Here is a 22,674-nt window from a genome sequence, read left to right as displayed (position 1 = left end):
TAATATTTGATTCATGTGGGAATTGACCACATTATGAAAAATCGTTTTGTTATTGTTATTGTTATATTATCTACATGCTCCACTGTCTTATGACAGCTCTTGTCCTTCACTAACAACATCTTCAAACTCAGTTTACCTTAGAACACTACCTCTAAATCATCGGTGTTTCAGCTTCTCCGTCATGATTCTCCCCTGCCTGCGCAGGTAATCCATGAACATTTATAGTGTACTCCAGAATTCACGAAAATGTACCCAATCACTCTTGGCACCAAACTTTCTCAGAACAACTCTTTCTTGCTCTTGTATGGCCTCTATGACTTCTGTTTACTCGCAAAAGCTTCTTTTGTGTGGATGAGATGGAATAATGGCCAGGTTCCTAAATATCTTCATTTGTTTTTAAACCAGCTCCGTCATCTCTTTTACTTCTTCTGTCTGCTCTGTTTCATCCCAACCTCCCAACAAACACTCTAAACTTTCCCATCCCAACTTCGTGACTTGTCACAGGAGAAACATTGTGGACATGTAAGGCTGCCATATCATCAACAATGACTGTAGTTTTTAAATAATTTGACACTTTACATGATGTACTAATTCTCACTTAAGACAGTAAGTCTCAGTTTCAGTATTGAGTTGTGTGAAGAGAAGTTGTCCCTACATTACCAATCATCCATCCAACATTCACTTTAGCTTCGTTGAGGTTCAAATAGCAGATTGAGATGAATTAATTGCTTAGCAGGACTTCTTTTTTTTTGTCTGAGGTCAGCTGGACTTCATCATAGTTGATCGAACTGCATGTGTTGATATTCTGTTCCCCGGGTTTATGTAAATGATATTGGACAGAACATTAGAAACATATTAATGAATTAATATTAATGAAGTATTTAATTGCATAATCATGATGGATGTATATAACTGAATCTGAAACAATAACTGCACAGGGTTGCTTGTAATTACTGCTATAACTGTTGACATCACTGTGTGTATATACATAAAGCAGAGAGTAAAATGCGTTAATATTTGTCTAAGTGATACTTCGGTCTGTATTTAGGCGTGTATGAGTCTTTTTAGATTGTGTAAAATGCCATGAAGTGCTGTGAGTGCCAGGGGATCGTTGTTTGACATGATGACTGAGCTGATGATTCATTTTTGCGAGGCCTGACTCCTGTTTGGAGCTTCTTATGTAACACTCTGTTGAGTAATACTTTTTAAATAGAGACACTCCTGTTTTGCACAAGGCCCCCGGTGGGTAATGATGTCTGAGTGCGGGGTACCTTGGGATGTTGCGCTGCAAACAGGAGAAAAAAACAATGGGAGTGAGGGACGCAAAATACATTAGATTGCATACATCTTTCTCGCAATGATTTAGGCCCTTCAACTTGGTGAACAGCAGTGAGTAAATATGCCACGAGAAAACAGGAAGTTCTGCGCTGGGTTGTAATGAATGCTGGAATTTACTTCAGGTAATTATTCTGATGCTTTTATACCAGTGGTGGAAGAAGTACTAGTCTAAAAATACTCCGCAAATGTTACTTAAAGTGAAACTCTCGCCAAAAAGCAACCGAGGCTTTGCTTGTGATTGAATATGAGTCAAACCTTCGTGTAAAAGCATAATTATGATGAAAGAGGCACTTTTAAGATTTACCCTAGTTTCGTTTTTCGGGGAAGCTAATTTTCAATGGAGTGCATGGGGCACTGGCACACTAGCATCAAAATCGCTATTTTTAAAACACTAAGAAGGCTCGACACAACTTGCAACTCTGCACGCAGAGTTTACTTAAACAAATGTTTTTGAACTACTCACCGTAGGAGCTGGATCTCCTATATTATGTTATTCTGTTTTTATCAACAAACAAATACGTATAAAAACATTTTAATGTTATAGTTTATCAATGTGGAGCAAATTTTAAATGCTTTGTGTAGTACTAGCTAGATTATTGATATTGTACCGCATCAATTCATATAAACACATGTTCTTTACATATAAAAAGTAACTCTAAATGTAAAATAAATGTAGTAAAGTAAAAGGTACAATAGTTATCTCTAAAATGTAGCAGATTACAAATATGAAGTAGCTTAAAAAAGGAAATATTTCAAGTAAAGTACAAGAACTGTATATCAATGCTGTACTTAAAGGTGCAGTTTACAAGATGGCTGACTGTTGAGTGTATCAACCTAAAGCGGCAGTATTTGACGAGACACAAATATCTGACAAATTAGATATTTATTTACAGTAGCTGAGTAAATGGATTTGGCTACCTTTCATCTGTGGTAGATACACTGTGATCAAGGTCATGATCCATTCAGATGTCCTGGACTGAAGTCTAAAAAAAGACACACACTGATAGGACAGTCAAATAAAGGCTCTGTTATTGTCTTTAACCAAGCTGTCAAACAGAGTTTTTAAATGTTATGTGCTTTACTGCTGGAACTGACCAAAAAATACTTGTTACAGAGTTCGTGGATTGTTTTTTTTACATCTTCTGCTCACAGAGAGGTAAAAACAAAGTTATTTCTGTGTCTGTCCTGTCTCAGCCACCAGTGCATCTAGACCTGTGGAAAGTTCAGAGTGGCCAGAGAGGTCGAGAAAGGTTGAAGGTAATCAGTATTAGCAGTTACTGAATTTCAGCCGAATCACATCATGATGTTGATGACGTTATTATGAATAATTTGGTATCGTATAGAGTTTGATTATTTGGTCCAAGTTTCTTATAAGGGCTTATAAATATCTTATAATCAGCAGTTAACATGTTTATTATGCTATTATTAACAGTTATACTCTTTAATGTTAAATAGCAGCTTATAAGGCCCTTATTACCTATAACACTATATTGAATGTTATAGATTATCTTATATGTCACATATAAAGGACATGTGGTTGAAGAAACTCTCAAGTACCTTAAAGTGTCTTTTCAACACATGCAAGCACAGTTCAAATGTGATTCAAACAAAGACATTTACCATTTTTGAAAACAGGAAGAAAAATACAAACAGAGAGACTTTATTAACTGTAACACAACTTTAGTTGTATATCATGTTGCCCATGCAACTGATTTTATGCAGGTCACCTTAAAGATAGACTTTCAGAACACAAATATGCAACCAGAACGCAAAATAAGGACTACAGAATGGCCAAACACTTTAAAGAGGTACATAATAGTAGAATTAGAACAATGATTACAATGCTTTTATTGTCACTGCACATTGTGCACAATGAAATTTCAGTTGTAAATTTCAACTCCTCAGTGGTCATACAAATAAAAACACCAGTACAGTTCTAATGACAGATGACTGAAACACAAAAGGTATACATTTGAGCAAGTGGGTAAAAGTATCAAGTATGAAAATAAGTGTAAGCACAGTAATGAATATGTATTCACTCATCTTTAATAAGAATAAAAACTCAACAGCATATTATTGCACTTACCCAGGTATATTGCACAAGATATATAATAAATAGAATAAAATATTGCACAGGGGAATATTGCTCATAGCCGGGTTTTGGCAGAGTTCAGTCCTTTGATAGCATGTGGTTAAAAACTGTTCTGAAGTCTGGAGCTGCGTGTCTTAAAACGTAATGATTCCTTATTGAGAAAAAGGGGGTTAGAATTACTAAAGACATCTATTAGAGGTGGGGGTCGTTTACGCAAACCTCTCCAAAGGCAAACTTTTGGGACTTTTAAAATATGATGCAATGGAATATCCTGGTGTAATGACAATGTCTTTGAAATGACGATTTTGACTGTATACAAATATAAATGATCGCTTATTACTTTCTTTTTTAAATTTTTTTTTTTTTTTTCCTTCTTATAACCTTGATCCTAAAAAACATTGAACTCCTATTAGATAGAGATGGTTAAACATACAGACCAAATTTTTTTCTACGGGTGCATTTGAAATGATAAATAAGGTCACTTGATTTGAATACTGGACTGAATATTTTTTTGGAAATGTGTTCATGTGATAGATGTAGTGATGGATGTAATTCTGATCTTGAGTTTCGTTATTTCTCATTTTAGTGCGGAATGTTTTTTTAACACTTGGGGAGGCATGTCATCTTCAACATGGGCTTCATTGATATCACCCACCTGCAGTCACTCAGTCAGGATTGGATGACACCCCTTGCCAAGTTTATGAAATAGTAGCTTGATCTTTGTCCCACATTTTGCACCCAGATGAAGACATTCTCGAAACTGGTCTGTTTTTTATTGTTCTGTAAGCGGCCATGTTTTCTATAAAGTTTTTTTTAACCTAATTCAAGCATGACTGCCTGAAGTTTGTTTTTTCCTTTCATACTTTATATGTGATTTTGGGGGCATTATGTGAACACGAGACAAGTGTTCAAATTAATATTGTGCTAATTATTTCAGGCATATTGTAAGACTTTAGGATGAGGTAATCAATTAAGAATGCTTTATCGGTACTCTAGCTTGTGTTGGTTATCAGTTTATTTGTAGAAATGAGTGAGTGCTCACTGTGGGCTGTCTTTTAAAAAGTGGTGTTCATTAATTAATTGTAAGTGTTTTATGCGTTTACTTCTTTATCTAACTAACAGTTACAGAAAGGTTAAAATGTTTAACTCTTCGGTTTAAAATGCAATATAAAACAAACAGCATGTATAATTATTTGACTTTATTCTTGCCTTTATGCCTTTAATAATAATCTAATATGTATAATAATATTTTTATCTTTGTTTTTATTTTTCTATCAATGTATTAAGAGGTATTTGTTTTTCATTATTTCATTATTCTTCTCATTACGTACATATAGAAATAGTAGTAGTATTAGTATTTTATTTGTACTGGCTTTACTATTATAACTCATTTTAGGTAAAACAGTATATCACCCTTGTGCATAAATGGCAATAGAGACCCACTAAACAACATTAACCAAGTATTTAAATTAAATTTAAAGGACATGCCCAGTGTCTCATTTGACTAATTCATTGATGGTGTATCTCCACCTGCTTCGGCCCCTGTGCCAGTATCTGAATTTGTGTGACGGAGGGGCTGAATGGTGATGTGTGACACACTCCTGATGAAAAATAACAGCGGCCCTCAGATCTGCACAACGGCTGATGAAGAATCGCTGACTTTTATTGGTGCCGAATAAAAGGATGTGATGAAAGAGTCAAAGGCTGAGGGAGAGAAAGAGGGATTCAGAGGGAGGGGCGGAGGAGTGCAAAACAAGGCCCCATCCATCACACGACTTGAGAAGACACATTCCAGTGCCCTTAGCAAGAGGATACATTCACTCAAAGTCACAATAGAGGGGGAATCTGGGAGAAGATGGGAGGGGCACCCATCAATACACAACCTCACCCTTCGGCTCTCTCTGCGCACAAACTCAATGCCCCATTCCAGTTCAATTCAGTTCCCTCTATAAGCATGACAAATGTACATTTTGCTGCCAATGAATGCGTTCATACTCAAAACAACAAAACATATGGAAAAGAAAAAACAAAATCCCGGCATGGATGCTAATAGTTAAAATTCTTAATTCCTCTTCTCTTCCTTCATCTCTCTCTCTGTCCCTCAGTCGGTCTCTCTCTCCCTAGCTCCCTCTCTCTCATTAATCTGAGTTGTAGAAATCTGAGCTGGGGTTGTAGGATATCTCTGTCTGGCTGAGTTAGTGGGGATTTTAGGGTGGAGGGAGCAGGTGATGGCTTTCTGGAGTGCACTCATTTACACTCCTCCCTTTCTCTCGCTGAGCAGCGTGAAGAGGTGGGAGAGATGAGGGGCCGCCTCCTCTCACTCCTGTGAGCTGCACCTGCCAGGGGTGAGAGGATCAATTGTGAACTCTGACCTTGTAACTTCTACAATGCCCAATTATTACCCATACCATGTAATATATACATCATACATTAAGGATGAACAAAAAGTTACATTTATGGAATTAAAACATAGTTGTGCAGCTGCATAAACAATCACAAGTGGAAAGCAAGTAGGATGTCAAAAAAGGGAAAGATATTAAACTAAGACTAAAACTAAGCTGCTCCACCGGATATGATAAACATACATTTAGATATGGCTAACCTGTTGCTGAAATCAAACATCATAAAGTGTAAACTTATGTTGCTATTTAATTCAATGCTTCACTCATCAATTAACTTAGATATTGTATGTAGAAGCTATTGCAAGCAGCCAGTTAGCCAAGGCTCCCGACTCACTTGTTTCACTGATCTGTAACAATCCTGAAAGATACATTCAACCTTCCCAAAATCCATTTATTTATTTATTTATTTTTACCTTTATACCTACATCTAAAGTTGTTAGTTAAAATGAGTGGCATATAAAGTATTATTACCTCCAATCGTTCAACCTACTTGGCTTTATTTTACTATAGTTTGTACATTGAAAACTGCAAACTTGCTGTGATGTCCCAGTAAACTGCAGTGCACTGTTTCAGGCTTGATGTTCCTCTAGACAGAAACTCTCAATCCTGCTGCGTGTTTAGCTGTGAACTCTGTTAGCTGTAAGCCATTAGCTATGTAACTGTTAGCTACCTTAGCCAAACACACTACAGGACTCTGCTGCCCACTGGCTGCTGACAATGGATCGAACAATGAAAATCTGGATACAGCATTGGAGGCGGGGCACTGTTCATTCCTTTGAAAGCTGCTCAGTGGCACTTGAAGCCAAAGAAGCTTGACCCAACAGGTATAAAATTGCCGTGTTGTGGGGTTTATGTGGAGACTTCTGCCGACTGAGCCGCCTAACTTCAGACTTAATGCCTACGTAACTCAAATAGCAATACATTGATTTTTACCGTGCAGCTTTTCTAGACTTTCCAAATGTAATCCGAATGAATAGCTCAAATTATGATAGCTTATTGAAAAGGTCTTTTTGGGCCTCAGTGCACCATGTGACTTTGTAATAACATGCTTTGGCCTCTACAAAAATTGGCTTTAAAGCCTGCTGCTGTTACTGGAACTCACTGCTAACAGCTAACATTGCACTAGCACCACTGCTGCCAGTTTTTACCACAGATTTATTGTCCACAGCGTAGCATAATCAGCATCTGCATCCTTTTGGATTTTAACACATCACATTTTTCATTGGTTTTGCACTGAGTAGCCAGCTAGCAGCAGATAGTAGGCTAACAAGCTGTGACACAGTGATGTGGAGATACGACTATGCAAGACTACCGCTATAATAACAGCATGAGAAGACATGCTCCTTTGTAGTCACTGCCTGGTCTTGGTTGTCAATTGCTAAGCGGTAGTTAGTTAATTTTTTTAACCTTCCCTGAAACAGATACAACCTGTCAGTAAGTGAGCCAAGCTTGCTGTTGGCCCCTTTTTTTAAGTCTGTGCACTAAATTAAGCTGCAGGCTTTATATTTACTGTAGAGAACCTCTCATCTCTTGGCAAAAAAAAAAAAGAAGAACCACTTTGCATTGAGAGGAGATTGCCTAAAAAGCCTAAACTGTCAACATCCCACACTGCTCTTAACCTAGATAAACATGAATCTATACTGATAATCTGTTGCCAACATTTCCCTTCATAACATGTAAACAGCTATTGTTGTTTACTTGACTGCTTCCATGTCCAAGTGTTTTTCTCATCTTGTGTTCATTTTAAAAAGTTTCTCTAAAAGGAGGCCTCTTTATTTTTTGGTGTCATAGCACACAAATGGGCATTATTCAGAGCCCTGAGATCTATTTGGGGTTTTGTCAGGACTTCAGAGTAGTGTGAAAGTTGGTGTCAGTGGACCCCTGGCCTAGACCAGCTGAAAGCCAGTGTGTGAGTTTCTATGGTAATGGAGAAATAGTAACTACCTCCCAGCAGCGTCCCGCCGCGTGTCGCCTCCTGAATAGAGCGCATCTGCAGAAAACTGAAGGACCCTGTGAGATGGGCAGTGACCCGTCATCACACCGACTCTCACATATATGGACATATATAGACATAGAATTAGCCTAAACCTCTTTTTCACACTGCTTACGTCATAACTCTTGAGTGAAAGTTGAGGCTGAGCCATATATTCCCTGTTTAGTCAAAAGCTGTGTGTGAGACAGAGTAAAAAGCCGTCACAGAGGTCATTAGGATGGGGGGGGCGGGGGTGAGAGTAAAATGTAACAACCACACAAAAATCAAACAAAAGCTGACTCCAAATCACAATGCCTGCAATAGAAATTTGAGAAGAAAAGGGGATATTGGGTTATGAAAATCATACAGGGGGTCTGGTCTTACTAATGCAAATGTCCCTCAATTTCTCATTCTTTGCCCTGAAAGTGTTGCTCTCACCCAGGGAAACAAATCCCTCCTTTAAAGAGTGGATACAGTCTAATATTTGAAAGATGTAGCCCAGCTCAAAGTCTTTAGAACCACAGAAATTATACTTACAAAAAATGTGCTTATTGTGTGGCTAAGAAAGTGGACAGAAAGACGCAACACTGGTTTAGTTTCAGAAGTCAAAATGTGAAGAAGTTTGTGTTGACACTCAAACATTTAGGTCCCCAAGAAAATGAAAACAATCCCAAAACAATAGTGACTCCTGAAAGGAGGCTAATGTGAGATGAATGGAGAGGAAATGGGCCAAACCGCAGGAGGTCATTAATGAGAAAACCATAAACTTTAAGGAACCTCAGTGCTTTTAGAGTCCACTTCCTGTGAGAGTTTATCCCGAAGCTCATCATCATACTGTTGTTTAGAGAAACACACCGTGGATGAGGCAATAATGAACTGCTGAGCTGAAATGATTAAGTAAAGGTTACATGAGTTGTTTTTAGAGGTTTCCCCCCCTCCCTCCTGCTCTAACTCTCTGACCTCCCTCCTCCCTATTCCTTACCCCCCTCTGTGGTTTCCCATGGGCCTCCAATTGATTCAATTAAGCGAACACACAAATACCATATGCTTAAAGATGTTTTTTCTCAACCAAGCACAAAACAGCTTGGCAGCTGCATCAGGGAAACATACTTGATGCAGATACCTTTGCAAAAGTTCAAGATAAAACTTTTATAGTAAGAATCTCAGCTACTTTAGTTTGATTGCTCTGTTCCCTTGGCTTTTCTTTTTTTTAAATCAGCCATTGAAGAAAACCTACTGGAAACATCAGAGCATCAAAAATGAAAGCTGAGAGAGAAAAAGTGACAATGAACAAGTGAAAAAGTGAATGATGGGAGGGAAAGAGGGGAGGATCAGAAAAGCAAAGTGATGAAAAGGAGGGAGGAGTAGCGAGTCACCATCAGAAGTTGTTCTGCGCCGTAATTCTGCTTTGTTTTCTCTACAATAAAGTCTCCTACTTGTCAGCCTACAGCACAACATTCGGCGGAGAGAAATGAGGCAAACAGAACATCGCAAAAAGACGCTTTGCATTCTTTCGCTTTTGTACGTGTGGGACTGTTCATGAAAGAGCAACAGAGCCAAAATGGGGAACAAAGGGGGCCAGTGTGGATGAAGGCACTATCACTGACATCCCCAGCACTTTGAACAACTTGTCAGTGCAGACACTGAAGCAACTGCATTCTGTCACATTTGTGTACAAACCCCATGAAAGGGTTGGCTGACCTGCCCATATCCCTTTATTGGGGTTCAAATGGCAAGAGGCATTCATTGTGTCTGGGAGAGTTCATTAAATTCATTGGTTTGACCTGTTATTTCTAGGCCAAAAGTCTGCTGATTTGGAAAAATGTGAGTCAGCCATACGTAATAGCCTACTGACCTCGGCAGGGTAACAAACCCTTTTGAAGAGCATTTCAAGGCCTTTGTATGAATAGGGTCAAAGGGGAAGTTTGAGACATATCTATAGCAGAACCAATGGATTTACATCAAAAGGGAATTTGAAATCATCCAAAGATATTTAGACCTCTAATGGCTCTGTGAAGGTTTAGTTTTGAGCAAAATTTCTAATTATTTTTCATTCATGAGGAAAGCATGAGGATTGATGAAACTTGTACGTCAGGAGACACAGTTGGAAAACTCATGAGTTAGCAAACGATTTGTGTTTCAGCATGAAGTACATCAGGTGGTAAAAAGTGCTACTTTGCAGCATTTGTCTTAATCTGTTGATAAAGTTTGTGAAAGATGTACTTGACCATTTTCTTTCCCTTAACGTCCTCACATTTAGATGTAAACGGACTCATTAGAGAGGCTGAACTGTCAGGTTTGCATCTATTTCCCATTTATTCTTGTCAAGAGCAGGCCAGACAAGCAGCACAGACTCTTCTGCTCAAGTATGAGTGTGAAACTATTTTAAACTGTTCCCCGTTTGCCTAAAAGAGATCAACTTCCAGTTAATCACAGTTAATAAAGTTAACGTTCCATTTATTCTGTGATTATATGAATGAATCACACATGCTGACGCTGATATTATCAGTGATTTCTGGAGCTAGACTAAGTGAAATGTACAACCAGACATGCAAGGCTGTAGTCATGTGGTCAGTATTGCGGGAGACTAGGGATAGGACAATAAGATATATTATCGCAGACTACAATAAAAACATCCGGGATAAAGTGATCGTTGGGATTTTCCATCATCAAGATATTTGTGAATCAGGATAATTGGGAATATCCTCCCATGAATGATTTGTAAAAGCAGTTCAGCTCGCCTATATTACTTTGATTTGTCTCTTTCGTAGTGGCCATATGTGTTTGAAGGCTGTGGACAGAGTTTGGCTTGTTTTTCATTTTGGCCCACTTACACCACAGATCCATGCTCTTGTGAAATGTCCTTTACAGAAAGTCAACAAACAGTAGTCAGTGCTACGAGGGATGGTGCCCTGGGGAAGAGACAAAAAGAGGAATCTTAGTAGTGTAGATGAAGCACAAGCAGTATGTGCCTTTGAAAAGTGCTCTATAAATAATATAATTATTATTTACACTACAGTGCCTACATTTTTAGTATGAACGTGCTGGTCCAGTAGTAATAATGAATCTTTTGGATTAAACAAGAAATGCTCAAGTGTTATGAAATATGAAATTGTCTGCTTGGTTTAGCTGACTACCAGCAGAATTTTGCTGACAGGTAATATACTGTATATCACAATTTAAACCTGTTTGTTGAGCAGTTCAAACTTGGTTATGAGGTTTATGGAGGAAACATCAGATCTGATAACTGCACTGTAGCTAAACATTTCTATCACTTTGCTATGTTTGCTTCTGACAACATTTAACAATACAACCAGCATCAAACAAGATTGGCACTATATTCAAAACTAACACCAATCATCCCTCTGAAAGTACTCATTTTAACATTACCTCCATCAACATTGTAGCTCTCAGTTCCTCTCTGATTATAAGTTATTTATTAACTGTATTCAGCCGTAGTGTTCAAACCTCAGTGTGAGACTGTCAGTGTAGCCAGCTGTGTAGAGGCAGCCATAGCTGTGAGGACGCACCTAGCAACAGCACTTGACCTGGACTCAACCACATCAGAGAGGCTCTACACAGTAGACTGAGGCTGAAATACAGAATACACACAACCAGATTTACCTTCAGGAGACAAAAATGATGAGAAAGATGAAGTAAAATGCTGATTGAAAGAGGAAAAACCTTGGACTTTTTGTCACGTCAGTGCTATGATTTTTATTTCTTGTTGGTCATTTCTCCTGATCAGCAGATTTCTAAATACAAGCCATTTGTTTGTGCTTTCTAACTAATGCAACTTGTGCTGCTTGAGATTTATCTTTCTCCATTTGCAGAAAGACCTGAAATATGGCATTTAAAAATACATAGTTCTCATAATGATTTTCATGTGAAACACAAAATTTGGCTGCAGATGTGACTTTTCCATATCAGACCTGCGATCCTGCCACACTCTGAGACTTTGACTTCAACCTCCATGATGGAGGTTGCTAGGAGATTTTAAGGATCCACCTCAATGAACCACAGCTCAGACTTGTGTCAGCAAGACGTATGAGCCGCCATTTGTCATATTCACACACACAGGGATGTTTCAGTGTGCAGCGTGGCCTCTTGCTTTTCATTGGAAGTGTCTCTAAGGGGAAGCCCTGGGTGTTTTTCATATGTAATTAAACATTCCCAGCAGAATTAATCCAACAATTTAAATGTACTGATGCCTATGTGTGAATATATGAACAATATATAAACACAAAAAAACAGTAGCAACAAAAGAGCAATTCACTGGTTTAGTGTTTGCAATTGACTCCTATCAGAATCAGAATCAGAATTACTTCCAAATGGGGAAATTTGTTTGTCCAAGCAGCCAAACAACAGAATATACAAAAGACAAAACCAGTAGCAAAAATAAACAATATATTTAAAAAGGTAACAATATAATTAAAATAAACAGTATAAAATTAACAGCAGTATGCCTGTATCTTGTATTTCTGAGTATCGTCTGGTGTTATAAAGCTGCTCCAGATGAAAGTGATTAAAGGGTGTAGTATTGGGTGGCTCTGCATTGTAATAGTAATTAAGTGTCTGTTTGCAGCAGGTCTTTCAAGGAAAGGACAGAGTTATGTTAAATAAAAATGAACCTATTATATAGAGCTATAGAGAAATAGAGTTGCAACAAGTAGTTGGTTATTTGATTAGTCGATTGAAAGAAAATTGTTTGTCAGCTGTTCTTAAAATCTATTAGTTGTTTAAGTCAGTATTCAAGCGAAAATGTCAAGTATTTGCTGCTAATCTTTGTCATTTATTACAGTAAATAAAGAGTCTCTGGGGTTTTGGTTGTTGGCTGGACAAAGGAAGCAAATTGAAGGTGTCACCTTTCTCTGGGAAACTGATGAGAATTTTTCAAAAATGTTTTGGCATCTTATAGACTAAACAATTAATCGGAAGAATAATATGAGAATTAACCGATAATGTAAATAAAGCATTTTGTGACCCCTATTAACCATAATGGCTTTGTCCACTACAGACTTGACCAACTCCTACTCACTTATTTTCATTAGCTAATGAAACATAACAGGTTTTTTTTTAGTTGGTTACAGCATCATCATCACAATTCCTGGACTAGACTGAAATAAACACACTGAGGCAAACAAAAAAAGATCTCTATCTAAAAATAGCATCTCAAAACAGTCTCTTGCACCTGTGACCTTCTCTTCGGAGGGATATATATATGTGTATATATATATATATATATATATATATATATATATACACAAAGGTCTGAATTAACCAAAGGAAAAGTGAAATAAATGTACAATTTGTATGCCTCCATGTTATAAAATATGTAACTGTTGTGGCAGTGAAATTGTTGTTTTAAAAACCTTCACCCAACTGGAATTGTGAGACTTCAAACAATGTGTCGTTTTTCAAGATAAGGTGATGAATCAGCCAGATGTCATGACAACACACGCACCTCCAGTCTTGTGTTTCGGCTGGTGCGTGTTAAGTGTAACAATTTGGCTCTTCAGGGAAACATGACAGATAAGCTCCCTTTTGAGTCAATAAAAAAGCCAATTTTTCAAGCACAATACATTAAATAATATTTATAATAATTTCTCGTGTGTTGAAAAGTTTAATTCTGATTTGCTGGATGCCACATGTCTCTGGTAACTTTTAAGGAAAGTAAAAATGATCTGTTTTTGATCTGTTTAATTGTGAGGCCATGCTGAGTTAAGCAGCACTTTTAGATAATTATCATCTTGAGAGGGTCACTTCAAGATCTCCTCATCCCGAAAATAATCGCTGGAACCGCCTCCACTTTCTAGATATTATCAGTCACCGTTTAGCATGATATGTATTCATTAATTCTTTATATTTTAAACTGCAACAAAAAAAACACTTAAGATTCCTGTGGTCCACTTCAGTTCACCTGTAGAGCCTTATATCTGTCACATCATGGTACCTCAACTGACTGCGTCTCTTTGTCAGCCTCCCTCTCTCTTACGGATTCATTAGTCCCTATAGACTCCAGCAGCCTAAACATATTGCACCATTCAGCTGGTACTTATGTGTCATCTGTTATCTATTGGACTGGTGTTTTCTGCTGAGCATATGAATGATAATCAGGCCTTTGTGTGTCCATAGAGGTGCAGCAGGATCTGCAGTCTGTGATGTTGCCTCAGGGGGAGATTAGGAGGGGCAGCCGGCCCTCTGTGTCACGTCGACAGTCACAGCGCCCATCCACGGCTGGGCCAAACCCCACTGGGACCTTAAATCCTGTTACACTGTCAGCTAAAACCATCATTTGTATTAGAGATGTGTGGGTGTTTAAGTGTGTGTACATATTAAGTGAGGGGGGATAGTGTCTTAAACTATGAATTATTCATACTAAAAAGAAAAGGAGATATTGACTACATCTCCATAAACAGACTGCTCTCTTTATGTCATCAGGCACGAGATCTTTGGGTATAATTGCATAAAAGCCCCTGAAAATGTGCTTCTCCAACGGCACAGCAGGCACTGGTCAATGTTATCATCGGGGATGAACTTGAGTGATGGCAATTGTTCCAACTTAATATCTTATAAATAATTTACTATTTCAGGGGCATTGCTCTCCCTCCGTATCAAACATGAACGTTAAGCAGCTTTACCAACCCCACAGCTGTATGCTAGTTACCGCACACATGAAGCTGAATTAGTCCGTCTCCAAAACACAGACATGGATGTGATGATACATGAACCTCATCATAAGTGGCTATAAATGTATATTTTTTTTTTCGTCTAGCTTGGGATTATAGTGCACAGAATGTAATAGAGTTGTTGTAATGTGAGTGGGCTATTTCCCTCCATTATTTATCTCAGTAACAAGTGATTATGGAGAATGAGATTCTTTGCACTTCTGGCCCGCGCCTCCAGAGGGAGGTCAAAACTATTTGTCAGTCTCCAGTTGGGATTGCAAATTAGGATGAGCCTCCCTGCGTGACGACCCACGAAACCTCTATTCCTATCCACAGGGTGACTGCTGTACATAATTTGAAAATTAGGGCCTTTGATAACATCTATATGTGAAGCAATACATCAAGCTGCCACCGCCATGCAGCCTCCCTGCGCCTGTGAGAAGGTGCATTTGATACATAATTCCTTTTAAATCACTACACTACACATTTTTTTGTTTTGCCTATTTCATTCGTGAGCTTTCGTGAGAATAATAGCGCCTATTTAACGTCTGATGAAAACACGTCATTAACTTATTATCTGATTAAGAGCCACGGAATAAAAAGCGATAGATTTGTATTTACAGGTTTCAGGGAGTGCAGCAAAGAATGACAAAACTGGTTAATGGCTATTTGGTGGTAGGAAATGAAAGGATATGAATGAAAATGGCCCCTGGCAGATATAGCAGTCATTCTAGACAGATATTTTGTCTCGTTAAAGGGTTTAACTGCTCCTAATTTGTACCTACTTTAATGGCGCGGGTCCTAATTACAGGTCTGGCCTTTTATGGAAGATTAGCAGTGTGAAGCTGAGCACATTAGGGCCTCTTTTATGAGCAGAAAACAGATAGCATCACACCGCTATCCGGAGGGGCGACTCCGATAAAAGACGGTGATATAAACTCGAATAGACGACAGAAAAAGAGGAGCTGGTTAAGTTTTTAATGAAAAAGGGGCTTGGCTCCGAATACCACACAGAGAGGGAGAGTCATAGAGCAAAAACAGGCTAAACTAGCAATTAGCAAAAATAACTTTGTTAGCTACGTGCCGTCGCGAGCCCTGCTAGGTATGCGCGTGATGTCACATGTATCCTGAATTTTAAGATATCAGCAGGCTGGTTGTTTGTTTTTTTTCTGAAGTGAGAAAAGAAAAAAGTGGGAAGAAGAGAAAACAACATTGTACTATTTACCCACATATTACGGCTCCGGTCCCCTTTGAAGGTCTTGTTCAGAGAGCCTTAAAGTGAAAGAAAATGTTTTCCTATTACTTAATTCAATCAGAGCGCGAGGCGGGGGCTTCACGCGCCGCGCACTGGGCTCCTCTATGACAGAGTCGCCTTTGTTGCGTCTATCCGCCGCTGTCACACACTTTAATTCGACTCTCTTTCTCTCTCATTGAAAACCCTCCACAATGACATTCAATAAGGGCCGCAGAGTGAAAACCTGGTTATTTTTACATATTCTTTCCCCCCGACTCGGCAGGGGCCCGAGCAAAGGAATTAATCACTGCTCTTTAACAGCACTGCCTTCAGGCGATGACTTGTCCCTTTTTTTTGTGCCCAGAAATGACACATTAACCTTAAAATGGGTATGCATAAACTTTACATTCAGCTGTTGCGTTTGTTTCTGTAAAAAAAAAGTAGCCACACAAGTGCAGAAGACCTGTCAGATGTAAGACACAAATGATCATGTAAGAATGAGCGTTTATTCGTGATAACAACAAGAAATGAAGTACATGCGCGCATGCAGCTGCAGATGCAAGCGTAATGAACGACAAGAAATGACTCTATAATGTACCTGCTGTTGATGATAATGACACATGAACAGAATGTTTTCCTTCTCTTCTTGACACAATTAAGACTATTACTCTCCCTCTCTCTCTCTCTCTCTCTCTCTCTCTCTCTCTCACACACACACACACCTAATAGGCTGCTTAATGTCTAAGACAAAACTTGAATACACACACTGGCTTTCCGAAAGTGACAGAAACGTTTTCTCTCGCAAATTTAAGCCGTGCTCTATGATAAAATGAGAGTGATGATAAAAGGGAGAATGGGCAGTGCCGCCTCTTGCGGCGTGGGTGGGGCTGACAAGAATAGACTACATTATGCAGTTCATTTAGTTAACAAGTGAAATAATGGGGAAGCGTGCAGTGGGAATGCCGAGAGAAAGGCACAAAACCCTATTGAGAGCTCTTGGCCGCTTACAGCGTAACCGTCACATGGCCGAACCGAGTCCGCGGCGGCTATTTAAGGAGCGTCGGTGCGCCTTCAGCACCACTTCGCTGTCCACCGTCCCGACGAGAGCAGGCTGACACCGCGCAGCGCCGGGCTTCAACTTCTACCACACTGACTGAGCAACAAGTTTTGCAAACATGCCGAGGTCTTTTCTCGTGGATTCCTTGATTTTAAGGGAGGCTAACGACAAGGCGAACGAGAACAACCCACCTTTATTCCCGTACGCCGTGCACTCGCCGCACCACCCGCACGGGATGCCGGGCTCCTGCCACTCCAGGAAAGCCGGGCTGCTGTGCTTCTGTCCGCTGTGCATGACCGCGTCGCAGCTCCATCCCTCACCGCCAAGCCTCCCTCTTCTCAAGGCGTCTTTTTCTCCCTTCGGCTCACAGTACTGTCACTCAGCCCTGTCGAGGCAACACTCTTCATCCAACAGCCTGAGCCACGCACCGGGGATATACCAAGCTGCGTACTCAGTGCCGGACCCGCGACAGTTCCACTGCATCTCCATCGGTGAGTAGCGCCTCATTTCACCTGGCATTGTGCGAGCGAAGAGAAACCTCACGTGTTCCCGCAAAATAACTCACAGTCTCTCTTTACTTTATTTCTTTACAGAAAACAGCAACGGCAAACTTCAGAGCAGCAAGCGCATGCGCACAGCCTTCACCAGCACGCAACTTTTGGAGCTGGAGCGAGAGTTCACCTCCAACATGTACCTCTCCAGACTGAGGCGCATCGAGATCGCCACATACCTGAACTTGTCCGAGAAACAGGTGAAAATCTGGTTCCAGAACCGCAGAGTGAAGCACAAAAAGGAGGGCAAGAGCAGCGGCCAAAGGACTGGATCACATAACTGCAAATGCTCGTCCCTGTCGACCGCGAGATGCTCGGAGGAAGAGGAGGATGACATTCCCATATCTCCCTCCTCGTCCGAGAAGGAGGACGTGGACCTGTCCGTCTCCCCCTGAACTCTCTCCCTCCCTGCCTCCCTTCTGAAAGATTTTGGTCCTCACTGATTTTGCAGCCAAAAAAAGACTGACCCACTTGTGTTCAGTCGTGTGTACATAGAAAGAGAATATTTAATCAGGGAATTGCCCTGAATTATTGTATAGCTGTATACATGTTGTACGTTTTGTATGTAGTTTTTTTCTGAAAACGGTCCCTTTGTTGTTGCCAATCCGATGAGTATGACAGGCATATTTGTAAAGACAAACCCAAATGACAAAAAAACAAAAAACAAAAAAACAATAGCAACATTGTTTATTAGTATGGGGAAGACAGTATTTTGTATAAATGGTGACTACTGCTTAGATTCATTCTATGTGGATGGAGCTGTGACTTCAAATATGGAAAGCTGGTGAGAAATTCCCTCAATGTCACATTGAAATGAAATCACTCTGAAATTATATCTTCAGTGTAATTGAAAAATATTTATTTATTTAAAAATGTTGATACTTAAATAAAAATATTTCTGAGCGGCAGAACACAGTTGTCGTGTGAGTTGCATGTTTTGGTCATTGCGCACCACCGAGTGCGCACTGTGGCGCGCGTAAACTCGGGTTGATATTTGTTTTACAAGTTTGCTTATCAAATTGTATCTAAAAATGCTGTGGGAGGACATTTAGATCATGTCAAATAATGCGTGATAGTCTTTTCCTTAAAAGGTTCAAAGAATTACATTTCCACTCATTCAAAATGTTCCTGGCTGCGCTGTATGTGGCATCATGTCCAGTGCGCTATTTCAGACGTAACACTCAGTTTCTTTGCAATATGATGAATATATTTTGATATTGTCTCACATGACAATGAAGCTTCTAAGAGCTGTTTGGGGCTCAAATACAAAATTGATTAACAAGATCATAATTTTTCCCTCAAAGAACCAAATATATCGGGGTAAACAGAAGTAAACCAGCCTGCTTTTGCACGCTGCAGACAAACAAAATGTGCTTGTGTATCTAAAGGAGCTCATTAGGCCACATGAGCTGAACTCCATCCTGGACGAGTAAATCAAATGCTCAATAATCTTCATCACTAAGAGGTGATAAAGACATTGTTAAGTGTTCCCTTTATGTGCTTTCCCCCTGGGGACACTCAACCCAGATATCACTGCCTGGCCCTTTGGAGCTCTTTTCAAGTTGCATCCCGACTGAAATGATCCGTCTCGTGTGACTGAGTTAATAATCACCGATGGTGCATAATGGTGAATCAGGAGAGTGTGCATATCTTAAGATATCGATCTAACATGAAAATAAATGAGGGAAACACACAGTTTGGTGTCCATGACCCACATTGTTCTTATTGTTAACGCACCAGTGGTGTCGAGATTATTGTCGGTTTTATGAGCTCCAGGTGGGTTTTTAAACCGAATACAACCCCTTTCAACTGTGCCATTATTGTTTTCTACTAAAAAAAACATTAATATGAATTAGCATATAATGTGATTTCTATGGCAAATCATTCAATCTACTATATGAAATAATGTGCCAGGTCAAATAATACGCAGCGTCCTCAAACATAGAATCTGTTTTTTTAGGCAGAAGACTTTTATTTGCAAATGTGGTAAAAATTAATCTTAAAAGAATCTATATCTGTATTTGAACTCAAGTGAAAAATGTGTCATTTGATGACTAAAACATCTCCAAAAAAGGACTAACCCAGAGTTAAGCGTATAGGTTCAGTTTTGTTCGCCTATTTTACGCACCGCCACAGCTGCTCCCTGACTGAAGCTTTGGCTCTCAAAATTATATTTCTCATGTCGAATAGGCTTTAAATTATATTTGCCTCCTTGGAAACGTGTGTACGGACTTTATTAAAGGGAATAAAAACTGTTCTTAAATTGCGTACAGCACGTTATCTGCATCAGTGTGCCTTTTTTGGATGCGGAGTTTCACTTGTAAACTTTCATTTAATTGTTCACTTAAACATTTTAACAAAACTCCAATATTTGCATTTGTTAAGATATGGGATTAGACTATTTTGTTAATTGCACCAAAGAGCCCATTTTGCTCACAACGTCCTCTGCAAAGCGCCCTTTATCCATTCAATAGCCCGGGGGTATGCGCCCTGGGGGAGCTTATACGCTCGGTGCTCCAAATGCTCATTTTATTTATTCTTAATTTTGTGCCGATCAATTCATTGAAGCAAAAAGGACCACGGTGTCTTTTTAAAAAGAAGAAAAGGGAATTGTGGACGTAACCTTGACGGAGCTGAGGAGAGGGCTCCCCTGACGCTGGAGAGCCGCTTGAGTCAACAGGCGCCCATCTAGCAGACTCGCCCTTGTCTTTATTCTGGCTAATTTTTTATTTACGGCTTTTCTTTGACATGTCTCTTATCTATCAGATTAAAAGAACAGCTTGTAACAAATCAGTCTGCACGATTTACAACAGCATTAAAAGGGGACAAAGGGAGCAGGCAGTCAGTACCTGAGAGTCTGGTAGACGGCGCGGCGCTGCAGCTGATTCGATGGTTTGAAAATACGCACGAAACAAAATACTTGAATCCTGAAAAAGAGCCTTTGTACGTTTCTTTAGAAATCAAGCAATTCTGCATGACAAAGGACAATTAATAAGCCGTCTTTTCACGACCAGCAGCTGGTTTCCCCGTCAAGGAAAGTTGGAAAAAATTCAGACTGAATGCGCGCAAAAGCCCTTTGCGCGCAGACAGCAACCCAAGGTGACCCATTTGGCACAGTTAAAATAACCAAGCCGAGGTAAAAGCGAGGGAACTGTCAAAAACATTTAAGCTGAAATATCTTGAAATTGCAAATCCCTTTATGTGGAGGGACGCTGCCGATGTGGGTTAGTCGTACAAAGGAGGTGGTTAAGTTGGAGAGGCTTTGGAAACGGACACGTGGCTTCTCAATGAGAGCTCTTTTGGACCCGCGTGGCTTGCTGTGGCACTGCACATTCAACTACTTTAAACTTATCCTGCTTGGTAAATATGTGACGTAAACCCAACATGTTAACCTGCAAACTTTAAGGAAATAGTTTGTGACCTTTTAAACACTTTAGTGCAGTTATAACGTGTTTTGTTACACACTTTTAAAGCACAAATGCCAGCTGCTCCAGGCTTCCATCCTCGCTTGTGAAAGAGTTATTTCCAGGAGAGGGGCGACTTTTTATTAAAGAAAAACAACAACACAGTTTTTAAACAAGCATATACCAGTTTTATGTACTTTCATCTTCACCTTTCATGACTTTATGATGCGCGGTGGCGTTCTTTATTTTGCGTGCAGCTGCTTTTTAGCCAATAAATAACCTATAGGATGGAAAACAAATACAGAAACGTGAGCATGTTTGTGTAAATCGGAATCGGCAAACGTTTTTACTTTTTTTTGTGCATTAACGACTTGAAAGCAGCCAAGTGCTCATTCTGTTTATAGCTGTATAACAGGTGTTTTCGGCTCCATGTTTTTTGGTGCAGCTTCATCCAAACAGCTCGACCCGCCTCGGTGGACTGCAAACAGTTCCAGTTGCTCTCAGTGTTTTTTTTATTTTTTATAACATGGCTGTGGTTAAAGTGGAGGAAAATGGAGCAGCAACACGTTTCATTATGGAGCTGTTAGTGGTGACAAAGTGTGCTCAGCCCCGCTCAAGTGGCGGGGAAGGAAGCCGCTCGCCGTTGCCTTGAACTCCAGGGCTGTTTCCCCCCGCTGCAACATTTGAACCCATTCAGCTGTATATAATCTGTTTAACAGCTAATCAGTAATGTAAGATGAAGGACTGGCACGCAGCTTCTCTTTTTCCTCACTTTCCCCCCCTCTCTCCCTCTCTTTCTCCCTCTCCCTCTCTCTAATTGAATATTCAACGCGCGCACCGTGCCTCTCTCTCCCTCTCCCTGTGCCTCTCTTTGCTGGCCTTTTTCAGTGTGCTCAGAATGCGCCTTTTTAATTCTCGGCCCATACACAAGCAGTGTCAAAGGTCGGGAAAATAATGAACTGCGCAGACACTGAGGTGACCTCTGCAAAGCGCCAGCGCACGACTCCATAAGTGAGTGCCCCCTTCCTCAATGGGATCCTGGTCCAAATATCAGATGTTTTGGATGACATTTGGATAGAAATGACAGTGTTTGTTTGTTTTTTGTTGTTCTGCCATCGTTTGACTGCTGGCACCTTTTAATCAGTCCACATGTGAAGTTATAGTCAGCTGAGAAAAGTGGGAATAAGAGGCCTACCTGGGTAAGGAGGTAACACAAACATCTATTTTTGGTGCTGGTGAAACTAATTCAAAAATAAGATGTAAGGACACAGAGATTTACGAAAACACACCTTTGAGTCCCACTGTATTGTTACCGAGTACATCACATTGTGTTATTATTTGAAACAAGCAGCAGAAATGTGATTCATGCAGTTGAATGACTGCTTTTTGTGTGTTTTGTTTTTACTCTGTGTCGATATGAAATCAGGCCGTTTTAAAGTGAGAATTCATTTTGAAAGCGACGAAATCGAATCCAGTGCGCAAACACGCAAAGCGCACACGCGACGTTGGAGGGGTTAGTTCACGGAGCCATGATGTTTTCTGTCCCGCAGATAAAGCCAGGACTGGTGTCGCCCTCGGCCTCGGTGCGTGGAGTGTCTGGAGCACATCATGTACCTGCAGCAGGCCCGCCAGCCTCCAGCAGGTCAGTGCGTTTGTTCGGTGTGGTTCAGTGTGGAGCAGGAGCGTCATCTGGTGGCAAAGAGGTAGAGCTAGAGGCAGGTGATCAACATCCACTGCAAGAACATGCTGTGGTGAATTCTGACGTTCGATTTTGAATTTTGCAAAGAAATGATATTAGAAATTAGAATAAGTATTGGAAATAAGTAGATTGCTGCAAACCAAAGATATGCTGAAACTTACCATTTCTTTATGATGCAACTTCGGTTCTTTAGTTTAAATCTCTATTTTGTTCGGTGACAACAGTGTGCTTATTGTCTGTTCAGGTTTAGACAAAGA

General features: G+C 39.9%; 2 protein-coding genes across 10 annotated transcripts in view; both read left to right on the top strand.

Moving 5' to 3' along the window:
* Positions 1 to 22,674, top strand: part of LOC115593906 (cationic amino acid transporter 2) — a 91,081-nt gene that overhangs the window by 23,534 nt on the left and 44,873 nt on the right. For 4 of the 9 annotated variants that reach the window (XM_030437604.1, XM_030437603.1, XM_030437606.1 and 1 more), the window contains one exon: positions 22,269 to 22,360. In XM_030437604.1, coding sequence (XP_030293464.1) covers positions 22,269 to 22,360 — 92 coding nt within the window. Of the gene's footprint in view, positions 1 to 2,532; positions 2,596 to 22,268; positions 22,422 to 22,674 lie in introns of all 9 variants that reach the window. The other 5 variants (XM_030437601.1, XM_030437600.1, XM_030437607.1 and 2 more) reach the window with 2 other exon arrangements.
* Positions 16,654 to 18,225, top strand: gsx1 (GS homeobox 1). The gene is made up of 2 exons (XM_030437614.1): positions 16,654 to 17,254; positions 17,357 to 18,225. Exons 1-2 carry the CDS (start codon positions 16,882 to 16,884, stop codon positions 17,707 to 17,709), a joined length of 726 nt encoding a protein of 241 aa, XP_030293474.1. The 5' UTR covers positions 16,654 to 16,881; the 3' UTR covers positions 17,710 to 18,225.

Source organism: Sparus aurata, chromosome 13 (genome assembly GCF_900880675.1).
Source record: "Sparus aurata chromosome 13, fSpaAur1.1, whole genome shotgun sequence".
Classification (NCBI taxonomy): domain Eukaryota; kingdom Metazoa; phylum Chordata; class Actinopteri; order Spariformes; family Sparidae; genus Sparus; species Sparus aurata.
This window is presented reverse-complemented; position numbering and strand designations above follow the sequence as displayed.

What these genes read in the sequence shown, in the direction of transcription:
- gsx1 (XM_030437614.1), top strand. Translation starts at nt 16,882, where the DNA reads ATGCCGAGGTCTTTTCTCGTGGATTCCTTGATTTTAAGGGAGGCTAAC. An exon ending in GTTCCACTGCATCTCCATCG is followed by an intron (nt 17,255 to 17,356) that starts GTGAGTAGCGCC and finishes ATTTCTTTACAG; the next exon opens with AAAACAGCAACGGCAAACTT.